At 53.3% G+C, this 14,050-nt stretch overlaps 1 protein-coding gene across 1 annotated transcript; it reads right to left on the bottom strand.

Annotated features, from left to right (window-relative positions):
* Window positions 1–6,788: 6,788 nt before the first annotated feature.
* Window positions 6,789–9,667, bottom strand: LOC111150553 (GATA binding protein 1). Its single transcript, XM_022508043.1, has 5 exons — window positions 9,448–9,667; window positions 8,630–9,007; window positions 8,382–8,527; window positions 7,683–7,808; window positions 6,789–7,302 (listed from the first exon to the last, which is right to left on the bottom strand). Exons 1-5 carry the CDS (start codon window positions 9,665–9,667, stop codon window positions 6,928–6,930), a joined length of 1,245 nt encoding a protein of 414 aa, XP_022363751.1. The 3' UTR covers window positions 6,789–6,927.
* Between the last annotated feature and the right edge of the window lie 4,383 nt (window positions 9,668–14,050).

Raw genomic sequence — 14,050 nt, 5'->3', positions numbered from 1 at the left:
CCCGCGCGGCGAGCTGTGATGACGTAGCGTGGGGCGGGCTGGGGACAGGGCCCCGGAGCGGGGTTGACACTGGAGGATGGCTGGTGGTGGCCAAAATGGGAGTGGTGATGATGTTAAGTACTGTGAGGATTTTCTGAGTTAGTATGCACTAAGATGGCCCACAGGAAGCACTCTCTAAATGTTAGCTGCTGCCATTCTGCCGGGGATATGGAGGGTAGGATGGAAGGAGTCTTGGGGGCAAGTAATTGTAATGATAGCAAGTAATATGTGACAGGCATTGTAAGCCACAGTTCTGTGGCTGTTGTTATTATTGTTATTCCTATTATTAAGGCTGCTTCGCAGATAAGGAAACTGAGGCTATGCGACTTAGCCATGTGATCTTAGGGAAGTCACTGAACATCTCTGTGCTTCGGTTTCTTCATCAGGCAAATTATGATAATAGTCCCAAGGGCTGGAGCAGACTCAAAGGGGGAGTTTTACTTGGACTGCAGTTCTCCCTCCAGCCCCCTCCACTGGGTAACCTCTGTCCCCAAACTGTAATAGAAAGCGTGTGCCTGGGAAGTAGGGGGAGTTGTACCCGTGTGCCCTTCCAACTCCCTCACATGCCTTGTCTCCATGTCTAAATGTCAGCCCCGCACGAGGCCGGTTTTCCTTCCTAATCTCCCTCTCTCATTCTTCACCATTTCCTACCGGGCTGTAGGCTGGGGCTGAAAAGATAAGGGGTCTGGGGTTCAGCATCGCTGACTAACAAATAGATTGACAGCCCCGCTGCCCAGTAGCCTGGTCCTATGTCCCTTTCGAAAACTCCAGTTCCACCCTTCTCTTTCCTTCCACTCTTTTCCTACCAGAACATGTTTTTTGTTTTTTTGTTTTTTTGTGTTTTTGTGTTTTTTTTTTTTTTTTGGTCCCAGTGAAAGAGGATCAAGCCCTAAGACTTTTAAGCCTCCATGTGCTCCAAAGAAAATGTGATACGCGCTGAGGAACATTCTGGGGGTTGTGATGCCTGCAGAGTAATAGAGAAAGGAGCCCTTTAAGACCCATGGCCCATTTTTCTTTATAGTCAGAAGACAGATTCCTGAAGAGCAGAGGTCAGTAAACTTGTCTATAAAGGGCCAGATAGTAAATATTTTTGGCTTTGCTGGCCACATAATGGTTTCTGTGGCATGTTCTTTCTTTTCCTTTAAAAACAAAGAAACGGGGGTGGGAGGGCAGCTGCATGGCTCAAGCAGTTAAGCATCTGCCTTCCACTCAGGTGGTGATCTCAGGGTCCTAGGATCAAACCCCACATCAGGCTCCCTGCTCAGTGGAGATCCTGCTTCTCCCTCTCCCTCTGCAGCTCCCCGGGCTTGTGCTCTCTCTTTCTCTGTCAAATAAATAAATAAGTTCTTTTTTAAAAAAGAGTTTATTTATTTGACAGAGACACAGTAAGAGAGGGAACACAAGCAGGGCCAGAGGGAGAAGCACCATGTGGGACTCGATCCTACAACCCTGGCATCATGACCTGAGCCAAGGCAGACACGTAACGACTGAGCCACCCAGGCGCCCCATAAATAAATTCTTTTTTAAAAAAATGAAGAGACCAGCTGAAGTCTGACTTTGGCCTGAAGGCTATAGTTTTCTGATCCTGCTGTAGAGTGTCAGTCTTTGGTTTCCTTTATCTGGCTGGGATTCTCACAGGATTGAGTGCAGAGTTTCCATGCTTCCTGAAGAGAGGTATTCCTTTTGTGTGAGGACTGCGATTCATGGACAGGATCAGGTCACTTTTGGTGTTCTACTGGGTCAGTGTTCCTGGACAGAGTGAGGACAGGGCTTCCTGTAGTTTCTATGCTTTTGTTCCTCTCCTGAACCAAGTAGGGATTTCTATACAGGGCAAGACAGTTGTTTAAGGAGAGCTCCAGACTAGGGGTTCCCAAACAAGTTCAGGATCAGGCTCCTTAGACTGCATTATGAGTTTCCTACAAAGAGATCAGATGATCCAGTTCAGGCTCAGCACAAGTATTTCTCTACAGGTTCAGAGCTATGTTAATGTAGGCAGTAGGTACAGGTGTTCATGTCTAGATTCGATCAAGGAATTGTTTTTTTTTTTAAGATTTTATTTATTTATTTGACAGACAGAGATCACAAGTAGGCAGAGAGGCAGGCAGAGAGAGAGGAGGAAGCAGGCTCCCCATGGAGCAGAGAGCCCGATGCAGGGCTCGATCTGAGGACCCTGGGATCATGACCTGAGCGGAAGGCAGAGGCTTTAACCCACTGAGCCACCCAGGCGCCCCTCCCCCCCCCTTTTTTAAAGATCGAGCTAAATTTTTTAAAAGATCTCATTTATTTATTAGAGCGCATGTGTGAGAGAGAGAGCATGAGTGTGTGTGAGAGGTAGAGGGAGAAGCAGACTCCCTGCTGAGCAGAGAGCATGGGGCTTAATCCCAGGATTCCAGGATTGTGACCTGAGCCAAAGGCAGATGCTTAACCGACTGAGCCACCCAGGCATCCCAATTGGGCTAAATTATGCTAGCTGCTGTAACAAACCCAGAATATTAGACAATTAACAAATAAATGTTTATTTCTTGCTCATATAAAGTCCAATGCGAATATTACTGATCATTCAGAAACCCAGGCAACTTCCACTTTGTGGCTCTGCTGTCCTCTGAATCCTTGGAGTTCACACTATTGAGCTGGTAGATGGGAAAAGAAAGAGAGTTAAGGATTCCATGAGAGATTTTTATGGGCCAGGCTTGGAAGTGGTGTATATCACTTTGCCCATACTGCATTGGTCAGAATTCTGTCACATGTCCACATCTCACTGTAAGGGAGGTCAGAAAAGTGAGTGAGCTCAGGAGAACATAGGTTTGAAAAACCTATAGCAGGGCCTACTACAGGAGTCTACAGACCCCACAGAGCTATCAGTCCCATGTGGCAGCTGCTAGCCACAGTCAGAATAATGGTTCCTGCAAAGGGGGGAAGGTGGGGCTTACAGGACAAGGACAGGGCCAGGGCCAGGGCTGTCAGAGAGAGTCACGTCAGGACATCCTGTTTGGGGTTAAGAGAATGTTTCCAGAAAGCAAGGTTGGGAGTTCCTATAAAGGATCAGGCCAGAGGGGTGCCTGAGTGGCTCAGTCAGTTAAGCATCTGCCTTCCGCTTGGATCATGATCCCGGGGTCCTGGGATCGAACCCTGTGTTGGGCTCCCTGCTCAGCGGAGAGCCTTCTTTCTCTCTCCTTCTGCCATTTGCCCTGCTCATGTTCTTTTGCTCTCTCACTGTCAAATAAATGAATAAAATCTTTTTTTTTTTAAAGGATCAGGCCAGAGATTCCTGCGAGTGGAGTTAAGGATTTCTGTTGAGAGGAAACGGTTTTCTATGGAAAGTCCAGTCAGAGGGTTCTAGTACAGTTGTAGGCAAGGCTGCCTGTAAAGGGTCAGGGCTACGAAGCTAACATGTGGTAAAGATGGAAAGCCCTGTACAGTGTAAGGGTTCCTGTGCCAGGTGAGGCCATAGGTAACTGTATAAAATGAGGTCTAGGCCTAAAGTAGAGGTTCAGGACAGGCATCCATCCCTACCACAAGCTCAGAAAAGGGTTTTCTTTCTTTTTTTTTTTTTTAGGAAAGGGTTGTAAGTTCAAGACTGAGGTTCATGTTACGAATTGGATTACAGTGCCGGGAGTGGGGACGCCTGGCTGGCACAGTTGGTTAAGTGTCCAACTTTTGGTTTCAGCTCAGGTTGTGATCTCAGGGTCCTGGGATAGAGTCCCGCAGTGGGCTCCATGCTCAGCAGGGAGTCTGCTTAAGATTCTTTCTCTCCCTCTGCCCCTCCCCACCACCTCACGCATGAGCTCGCTCGCTCTCTTTCTCTCTCTCTCTCAGCTCAGGTCATGATCTCAGGGTCCTGGGATTGAGCCCTGCTTCGGGCTCTCTGCTCAGCAGGGAGCCTGCTTCCCCCCCCCCCATTCTCTCTGCCTGCCTGTCTGCCTACTTGTGATCTCTGTCTGTCACATAAATAAAATCTTTTAAAAAAAGAGTTGGATCATGGGTTTTGTGGACTCTACAGGTTAGGGTGTGAGATCAGAGATTGTGGTGCAGTGTGACATCAAGGGTCATTATCAACAGTGGAGACAAGAGCTTCTATATTCAATTGGGAGTTCCCAAAGAGGTTGAAGAAAGTTTCTGCAGAGAGAGCTAGGTCAGTGGTTCAGAACTAAATTTTATTGATGCAAGTGTTTCTAAAATGCTATCTGGAGGGCTGAGCTCCAGTACAGTATGAAGACAGAGGTGTCCTGTCCAAAGTCAAGGCACGTTTTCTCTAGAGAGATCAAGACTACCAAAGAGGGTCAGGACAGGTGTTTCTTTCTTTTTTTTAATTTTTATTTTTTAAAGATTTTATTTTTTTATTTGACAGAGCACAAACAGGCGGGGTCAGAGGGAGAGGGAGAAACAGACTCCCTGCTGAGCAGGGAGCCCAATATGGAGCTTTATCCCAGGGCCCTGGGATCATGACTTGAGCCAAAGGCAGCTGCTTAACCGACTGAGCCACCCAGGCGCCCCAGCACAAGTGTTTCTAAAGGGTGGTGAAAGTGCTTCCTTAGAGTGTGAGCTCACAGATTCCTAACTGGCCTGAGTCCAAGGTTCCTGTGCCATGGGAGGACAGGGCTTCCTCCAAAGCAAGGTGAGGGCTGATGCTTCTGTCCAGGGTCAGCATGGGTTTCCTGTTGCTAATTAGACAAAGGGTTCCCTTAGAGTGTCAGGCTAGGGCAGCTGTTCTGGGAGGTAAGAGCTGGGGCTCCTGAGCAAAGGAGGGCCAGGCACATGTCCAGCACAGTTTCTGAGAGGGGTTTCTGTTCCAGATGCGGACAGGGGCTCTTGCAGGTTAAGAGGGCTGGGGTTCTGTGGGATGGCCAGGGAGGCAGGAGGCTTTTACAAAGACCAGGGAAGTTCTGGACAATCCCTGTAATGAACATGGACTGCCATGATTCTGCAGCGGGCCCGCTTGGCCAGTAGCTGAAGGAGAGCTGTCCTGAGGACATCTGCTTACCCCTACTATGTTCAGGACCCGCGGGCCCATGGTCCTTGCTCTGGGGCTCTGGGGGAAAGCCATAAAGAGAAGCAACCCAAAAGCAAATTCAGATGTGAGTGGATTGAGTGATGAGAGCAAGAGCAAGGGTGGGGGGTAGAGAGAGAGGCAGCCCAGTTAAGTGTGAGCAAGACTCACATGGCGGGGAAGTGGTATCCAAAATGCACTCCTTAAACTCTGTGTGGCCAGGCCAAGTAACACCAGTTGTGAGCCTTACTTTTTCATTAGCAAAACAAAAATGTAAAGTGCGTAGTATACTTTCCTTTCCTTGAAGTATTTTTTTTTCCAGGTGTTCATGAACTAAAGCAACTGAAGCTTCCCAACTATTGCCCGATGCACAGTAAATGCTCAGCAAATGGGGCTCCTTGCTATCAGGAGCTGCTGGGTGGTATGGAGACTAAGCCACAGAACCTGGCTTGGCCCCCTGTCTCCAGCTATGTGGCCTCCAGCGAGCGACTTAACCTCTCTGGCTCGGGGTGTCACCTGACTCCACACAGGCTCCTATGTAAGGGTTTTCCATTTTGGAATTTTTTTTTTTTTTCTTAAGTAGGCCCAACATGGGGCTTGAACTCGTGACCCTGAGATCAAGACCTCATTTGAAGAGTCTGAAGCTTAACTGCCTGAGCCACACTGGTGCCCCAGGGTTTTCCATTTTGGAAGAACAGATTCTACTCTGGGGGTGGGGAGCAGCTGGCCCAGGTGAGTAGGTGCGTTGGCGTGGGAGTTGGCATTGTGGGGGGGCTCCCCCCTACCTACGGTGTCTAAATATCACCCCCAGAAGTTATTTTGTCCTCCTGATCTTCCCCTCTCTTTCTCTACCATTTCCCACAGAGCTGCAGGCCGAGCTGGGCCCAAAGAGATAAGCGATGACTGACAGGGAAGGTCCCCCGGACAGCCCTGTGGTCCCACACTGGCCTTCTGACCTTCTGGACAGCTCCCATTCCAGTCCCTCCTTCCCCTCCGCCCCCCTTTCCTCTCCAGCACGTCTTGTGTCCTCTGGAAAGGGGGTCCCTGATGTAGACCCAGCTGAAACTCTGCATGTTGATACTTTCCATGAACAAGTACACACAGAACTGCTCACACCTGACAGCCACTCAAGAGACACTGTGGCCTGGCACACACCACGGGATCTGCACTCCCACACGTGTAGACTTGCAGAGAAATGCTGCCGTTACCCAAGCCCCAGGGCTCACTGGATGTGCAGACCCCCATGGTGCTGCTGATAGACTTCACATGCCCCCACACACAGCCCGCGTTCAACGTTCCAGAAGCATCTGTCTGTCCAGGTCTGTGCCCCATACATAGGCCATCACACCGTCTCAAAGATAACCCCAACGTGGCGTGCGGTCACATGGACACCATCCCATGCATTCCTCCTGCGTGTGCCGCCGCACATGCACTCCACGTCCTCTCCTGTAGTCGCCTGTACCCTGGCTCCCGCTGTTGCCGTGTGTCACGCACCCCGTCTTGCAGAGCCTCACCCCCTCAATCACATGCCGTATCTCACCCTGTGGTATGTGGCTACCCATGCCATCTCGGGCCACTTAGGAGCTGCCACACGTGCTTTCACAAACACTGTTCACAATTGCATGTCACAACCCACAATCGTGAAGTGTCACACAGGCGCCCACACCAGACGCTGTCCTCAGAGACACCCAGACATATGACCTCCCTCCCATCGTTCTTGATTTGGTCCCACACAGACTCACACCTCCACTCTTGGGACTTTGGACTTTGGCGGTTTTATTTTACAAAAGCTTTGAAGGTCCAGTCCAAGGGGTGGCTGGGCCCAGAGGGCTGGGTTGTAGTAACTGCTACTGACACAGGAGAGGGTCCCTGCCCCAGCCCCGAGGCCATGCTCTGTGCCCTCAGGAGCTCAGTGGAGCCACCACAGTGGTGGTGGTGGTGGTGGGAGGAACGGGACCTGCTGGGAAGGAGCCTGTGGGGGAACCTAGCAGGGGTCCCGGGAAAGGCACGAGGTGGCTCACGGGCCCTGACAACACCACAGGGCCCAGGCCTTGGTAGAGATGGGCAGTGCTGGGCGGGCCCAACGTCAAGCCGGAGGCCATCTCCCCACAATTCCCACTCCCGCTGCCCCCGGCCACCACCATGAAACCACTAGCTGGTCCTTCAGCTGCTCCTGTACCTCCCAGACTTGACCCTCGTTTCTTTTTCCCTTTTCCAGATGCCTTGCGGTTTCGAGTCTGGATACCATCCTTCCGCATGGTCAGTGGTCGGTTCACCTGCCAAAAGGGAGGTCCAGGGTGTTTCCCAACTCCACGTCTTTGCCTCTGTGTCTTGACCAGGGAGGCCATCTCCATCCCACCTCGTTAAGCATAGGGAATTATTTCAGGGACTAGGGGAGCATGACCCTGGTATGGTGCAGGGACTGACCTAAGGAATCCCAAGGAGGAAGGAGGAGGGTCAGGAGGTCATGGAAAGGTGTGAAGAGATGAAGGAATGGGAGGAGGGAGGGATGAGGACCAAGGTGGAGGGGAATAGAGAAGGAAGGAGGGAGCAGAAAAGGTGGGGAGAGGGGAGGGTTATGAGGGCAAGTAGATGTGGGGATGCAACAGGAGCAGGGGAGGAGGGAGGCTGGGGTGGGGGATGGGGCAAGACAAACCTGGTGTAGCTTGTAGTAGAGGCCACAGGCATTGCACACAGGGTCCCCGCTAGCATTTCTCCGCCACAGCGTCGTGGTGGTTGTCTGGCAGTTGGTGCACTGGGTACCTGCCCGTTTGCTGACAATCTGGGGGAGAGAAAATGTGAAGATCAGCCCACTGGCGGGAGGGGGGATGCTTAGGGGACCCAAGAGGTCAGGGTTGGGTTGAAGGTAGGGCTTCCGGTGCAGGGTAAGAACAGATATACTTAACAGGACGATGACTGTGGGTTCTGTATGGGACAGGGCTTCCTGGCTAGGGTTGGGGATTTTGGTGTCGGGGGTGATTCCCAATTTTGGCCATACATTGGAATCACCCAGGGAGTTGAAAATGATCTTAAGGCCCAGATGACACCCTAGGCCAATGAAATCAGCACATCTAGGGGAGGGTGCCAGGCCCCTGGTGGTTCAGGTTGTCCTAAGGTGAGTCCCATGTGAACCCAAGGAGGAAAACACTGCTGTCGTGCAGGGACAAGTCAGGGTTCCTGGAAGTAGCCTATGAAGGTAGGTTGAGGATAGGCATTCCTATGCAAAGCTGGGTTCCTGCATGGATGGGGGAGGGGTGGGTTGGGGGATATGGGTTCTCGTAGAGCAGGAGGACAGGGATCCCTGCACAGGTCCAGAACAGTTCCTAGGGAAGGGGAGGCAGGCCTGGGGTCTTACCAGGCGCTTCTTGGGCCGGATGAGGGGCCTGTTCTGCCCATTCATCTTGTGGTAGAGGCCGCAGGCATTGCATAGGTAGTGGCCTGTCCTGTCCCGCCGCCACAGTGGAGTGGCTGTTGCTCCGCAGTTCACACACTCCCTGGCCTCTGATGGGGTGGACAGAGGGGATGAGGAAGCCCAGGCTCAGCTTTGCCTTGGACACCCCCCACCCCGATTTTAACCTCCCTGTCCCTTTGTGGGGACCTCACCACAGGGGGGCAGGGGCAGTGTTCCACGAAGTTTGGGGGAGGAATAGGCCGCTGGATTGAGGGGGCTCCCGGTGGGAGAAAAGAAGGTACTGGAAAAGTCAGGACCCCCGTAGGCACTGCTGGGGACAGGGATGGACGAAGGCAGCGCAGGCCCCAGCGTCAAGAGATCTGGACTTAGCCGTTCTGTCTTTAAGGTCTCCAGGAAGCTGCTGCCGCCTTTCCCATCTGGGTCTTCCGGGGCCTGGGGAGGGGAGTCCTCGCGTGTGGGGCACACGGCTGAGGCAGGGTAGAGCCCCGTCTTGCCATAGGTCCAGCCGGCATACGGTGGGCCCCCTGGGATCCCCTCCATGCAGTTGAGCAGTGGGTACACCTGAAAGACTATTATGGAAGGTGGGTACGGGAAGGAAGGAGGGATCAGTCCAAAGCCATGATGGTGCCCCACAGCTCCGACTGAATGGCCAAGTCTCCAGTCTTCCCACAGGCAACCGGAACAGCTGCTGGCCATCGGGTAATTCCTGGACATCGAGCCCCACGGTCACTTTGGCAGCTGCGGTAACCTCTACCCGTTTCCAAAGGGGCGTTGAGGATGCCCTTTGGGATTCAGACCCCCATGGGTCCCTTGACAACTAGGGCCACCACCACCCACTTCCGACGTTGCTTTCCAATATGGCTATAGCAAGACCGCACATGGGGAGCATTGGCATCAACTGGGGGAAGTTGCCATTTTCAAGATGACCTCTTAGTGGGATTCTGCCCTAGCTAAGGGTCACCCAGACAGCACGGAGCCTGTGCTAAGACAGCCACCTGGACGAGTTTACCTGGGGAGTGCCTGTAGGCTTCAGCATCCCTGTAGTAGGCCAGAGCTGCCGCTGCAGCTGTGGCAGTGCTGGGGGCCGCGGAGGAGCCTGCCGCATCCAATCCCTCGGGCCCAGAGGAGAAAAAGACCGCCGATTCTGGTGGCGAGGATACCAAGGCCGGGTCCACAAACTGGGGCAGGGGCTCGGAGGTCCCCAGGGCCCCTAGGCCAGGGAACTCCATAGGGCCTCGGATGGGACCTGTGAGGACAGGAGGGGTCCTCAGACTCCAAACTCCTTCTCCCCTTCCCTCCTGTCTCCCTCTCATACTCCATTCTCTCAGTCTTCCTAGCCCTATTTTCCTCCCCAGATCTCTCCCCTTCTTCCGCTCCATCATCACCTCCTTCCTTCTGCCCACCCCCCCTTCCTCTCCCTCCCTTTTATTCCCTCTTCTCCCCTCGCGCTTCCCCTTCTTCTCTCTCCCTCCTCCCATCTCTTCTTTTTCCTCCTTCCACAACTCCCCCTCTTTCCCCTCTCCTCTTCCCCCTCTTGCTTCTCTTCCCACTCCTCCCTCCTCTTTGGGCCTCTTATACCCTCATTCTTTCTTTCCCCGGTCCTCCTTCTTTTCTCTACCTCTATCTATTCCCCCTCCTCCTCTCCCTTTTCTTTAATCAGCCACCTCTTCCGCCTTCCCCATTTCTATATCTCTTCCCCTCATTTTCTCTTTCCCTCCTGCCTGTCCACTTCCCTTTCTCCTGTGCTCCTTTTCCTTCATCCTTCTCCTCTCTCTCCCTTTCTGGTCATCTTTTTATCTTCTCATTTTCTCCCCCTCCTCCTCTTCTCTCTGTCTAGAGGAGTCTGGGTGGGATGGGCTAGGGTGCAGAGCCAGAGGCCCCTGAGCCACTTGTCACCCCTGGGACCTTGGGGTTCACCCTCCTGTGCTCCCCAACTTCATCCCTATCTGTTGCATCTTTTAACTTTCTCAGAAACCCATGGTTTCCGGCTTGACTCCTCCCTCCCCCCACCTCCGTTGGGTCTGCAGACAGAGGGCCCCCTCAGTTCCTCCCCACTCCGTGGGGGGGTCAGTACCCCCCACCGCTTATCTCTGCCATCCCCGCCCAACTTTTGAAATCACCCCAAGGCTACTGGCTTCCTCTGAGGAGGGGTACAGGTCTGCCCTGGGGAGGCCTACCATAGTTCTGCTTTCAGGTTCCTTCATTTCCAGCCAGCCCCAGGCCTCAGTTTCCCCATGTGCCAGATAGGAGGTAGTGACAGGGGCCCAGCTAAGACCCGTGAGATGGCGGCTTCATCTTTGCCCCTTTGTCTCTGTCCTTCCCTGTGTGTGTATCTGTGTCCCTGTGTCTCTCTCCTGGCGACACTCTCTCTTCTCCAGCCTGGCCCTCCATATTTCTGTCCCATTGTCTTATGCTACCATGATATGTCTTGTCCTCTCTCTTTCTCTGCTTTAATGAGTGCCTAATTTCCCCCCTCCCTTTCTCTGGCTTTCCATGTCTCTATCTCTGGTTGTCTCTCCATCTTCATCTCCATGTCTTTCACCTCTTTCTGTTTTACTTCTCCCTGCCTCTCCAGTCACGTCTCTGAATGTCTCTGCATCTCTCCCTCTCAGTCTCTTTCTGCTTGTTTGTCTCCTCTCTCTTTCTGCCCTCTGGCTTTATTTCTATGTCTGTCTTACTAGTCCCAATGCTTGGCCATACCCCACTGCACACAGCCCGGGTGAGGAGCCAGAAAACCTACTCTTGCCCCTGACTTGCCCTGTGAATCCGAAGGCCTCAGTTTTCCTGTCCTTGGGGTGGAGTAACAGAGAGAGGGGAGAAGGCCATCTTCACAGCAGACAGAGGCAGCCTACATGAACCACTGTGTGAACACGCTGAAGGTTGGGCTCAGGGTTGGGGCTTGTATGGGTAAAGAGAGGAGCCCATGATTGTGTGGGTAAAGAGAGGTTTCCATGGCTGGGTCCACCACCAGCCTTGTCCAGGCCCCAGGATCTCCACTCATTCTCCCCAGAGTGGGTGTCTTGCCTCCTCCTCTGTTTCCGTCTCTTTCCTCTACGTCTCTCCATGATTTTTTCTATCTGTGAAGCTCTCTCTGCATTCCTTCCTTGCTCTTTTTCTGTTCCTGGGTCTCCTTCACTTTCCTGATATCTCTCTGTTTCTCTTTTCTTTTTCTTCCTGTCTCTTGCTGTGTGTCACTGTCTCTTTTTCTAGCCCCCACCCTGCTCCGTTTCTCCCTTCCTTCTCTGTCTGCCTGTCTCTTTTTCTTTTTGTATCTGTCTCCACTGTCCTTTATCCCCCCTCATCCTCATCTCACCAATCCCCCATGATCTCCCTCCAGTCCCACTGCCCCACATCCCTGCACCTAGCACCTTGGTGGCTCCAGGGCTGCCCACCCCTCCTATGGCAGGGGCCCAGCCCCCCCACCCCCAGTTATCACTCTCTGGACAGAGATAAAGTTTATCTCGAGGCTGGGGGATATGAAAGCTCCTTATCAGCTGCCCTACTAGAGTAAGTGCTGCCCCAACGGGCAGCAGGCAGCAGGCCGGCACCCTCAACTCTCCCAGGGCCCAGCCCCTCACCCCAGGTAACACCCCTCTCCCAGCCCTCAAGGGAGGGTCTCTTGGGACTGACGGAGCTGAGATGTGGGGTGGGGGCAGATGAGTCTTGGGAGGCTTTGAGGTGGAATTTGAGGGTCAGATGGGTGGAGGAGTCAGGGAGAGGTTGGGGGTAGAGCTATAGTGTTTGGGGGGAGTAGATACGGGGTTTGAAGAGCAGAGACAAATTTGAAAGGTCACATTTTGGGATCAGAAATAGGTTGGAAAAGCAGAACACAAGGTTGGAGATCTGAAGTGAAGTTGGAGAGCCAGAGAGAATGTTCAGAAGCTGGAGATGTAGTTCGAGGGTCAGAGATAAATTCTGAGGACCGTGGAAAAGTTTGGGGGTTCTGTGGGCTTTGCTGGAGCAGAGATGGAGTTTAGGGGTCAGAGGTGGGTTTGGACAGGCAGGAGTGTGTCTGATAAAGATGTGTTATGGGAGCAGAGGAGGAATTTGAGGACTGAGATGGAATTGGGGTGGAGAAAGACGGGGCCAGAGGAGATCCAGGGGGCTAGAGACACATTTGGGGGCTGAGATGGGGTTTAGGGAAGGCAGGCATGACGAGGATTCATGTGGTAGAACAGACTTGGGATAGTAGACTTGGTGTTTATAGTGACAGACTTTTTGGTGTGTGGGCAAGGGGCTGGAGGAGAGTAGTGGTTGGGGGGGGTCAGAGTAGTCACAGGGAACAAATAGGGGGCTTGAGAGGCACAGACAGAGATAAGAGGATGAAGCCAGGGTTTAGGGGACTAGAGAATTTAGAGCAGAAACCAGGATGGGGATCAGACAGGGGCTTGGGGAACAGAAATAGGCGTGGGAGAGCAAAAGTGAGTTTTGGGGAGAAATCAGAGACAGAAACAATTCCAGGTGAGTGAAAACCAGATTCAGGGCAGAGCTAGGATTTAGGGGAGAAAAGCATGTTGTAGGGGGCAGGGATGGTGTGGGGAGCAGAGTTAAGTCATCAGAGGAACGGATACCTTGGAAGGAGAGGATGGAAGTCAGGGCAGAAAGAGGTCAGTTTTGGGGGTTGGTTTCTGGAGTAGAGATGGGGGCTGGAAATACAGATGGTCTGGAGGAGCGGTGAAGGGTTTCAGGGGTGGTAGACACTTTGGGGACCAGTGGTGGGTTGGGGAGGCTGGAGCAGGCTGGAGGGGTAGCCTTGAGGTAAGGGACAGCAGGCCTGGGGTTTGCCTTGCTGGGGGCTCTTAGGGGGCTGAGACTGACCTGGGCTGGTTGGTGCAGAGGGTTCGGCCGCTTTGGGGATGTGGCGAGTTCAGTGTGATCCCAGGGGGTGTCCTGGCTGGCCTTGGCCTTTGAGGCTCCCTTCCTCCTTCCCTCCCTCCCTCCCCTCTCCCTCCTCCCTCCTCCCCAGGGAGTGGCTGGTGCCCCAGTGGGTGGGGCGGACCAGAGGAGGGGGCGGGCTCCCTGCTGGTGGGGCACCTCTTGGGCAGTGGGGGCCTTCCTTTGCCCCACCTGCCCACCCCATGGATTCTTGGACCCTGTTCAACTTGGGCTCCCGTGGACTTCAGTGTCCAGCCAAACAAAATGGGCTGAAGCCAAGATAAAATGAAAATAGCAGATATGGTTTTATGACTCCACTAGGTTTTTCAATGAGTGTTTCCAAAGTCCCTCCTGTGTGCTGGGTCAGGCTTGGGCCCTTACGTATGTGAATCTTCCTGGCCAACAGGGAGAGGAGGGATGTGACTACCCATTTTGCAGGCGAGAAGAATGAGACTCACAGAGCTTTGGTGGGATTTGAACTAGAGCCCATGGGAGATCTTGATGACCCAGGCCCAACTTGGAGGCCTGGCCAGGCCAGGGCTGGCGGGCGGCAGGGGCACACTCACTCAGTGCCCCACTGGGGCTTACGCCAGCTCCGGCCTGCCCTGGGGCAGCAGATAAGTCTTATCAGATGGAGGAGACTGTGGCTGTTGGCTCCGCGGTAACAGGCTGTCTTGGGATGGGGGGCGGGGCTGGGGGGGGCACCCAGGGACAGCGGCCTCAACTTGTTGCCCGCC

The sequence above is a fragment of the Enhydra lutris genome, unplaced genomic scaffold, assembly GCF_002288905.1.
Source record: "Enhydra lutris kenyoni isolate GAN:26980312 unplaced genomic scaffold, ASM228890v2 scaffoldscaffold23, whole genome shotgun sequence".
Taxonomy (NCBI): domain Eukaryota; kingdom Metazoa; phylum Chordata; class Mammalia; order Carnivora; family Mustelidae; genus Enhydra; species Enhydra lutris.
Note: the sequence above shows the minus strand (reverse complement) of the source record. Positions and strands in the feature narration are given on the sequence as shown.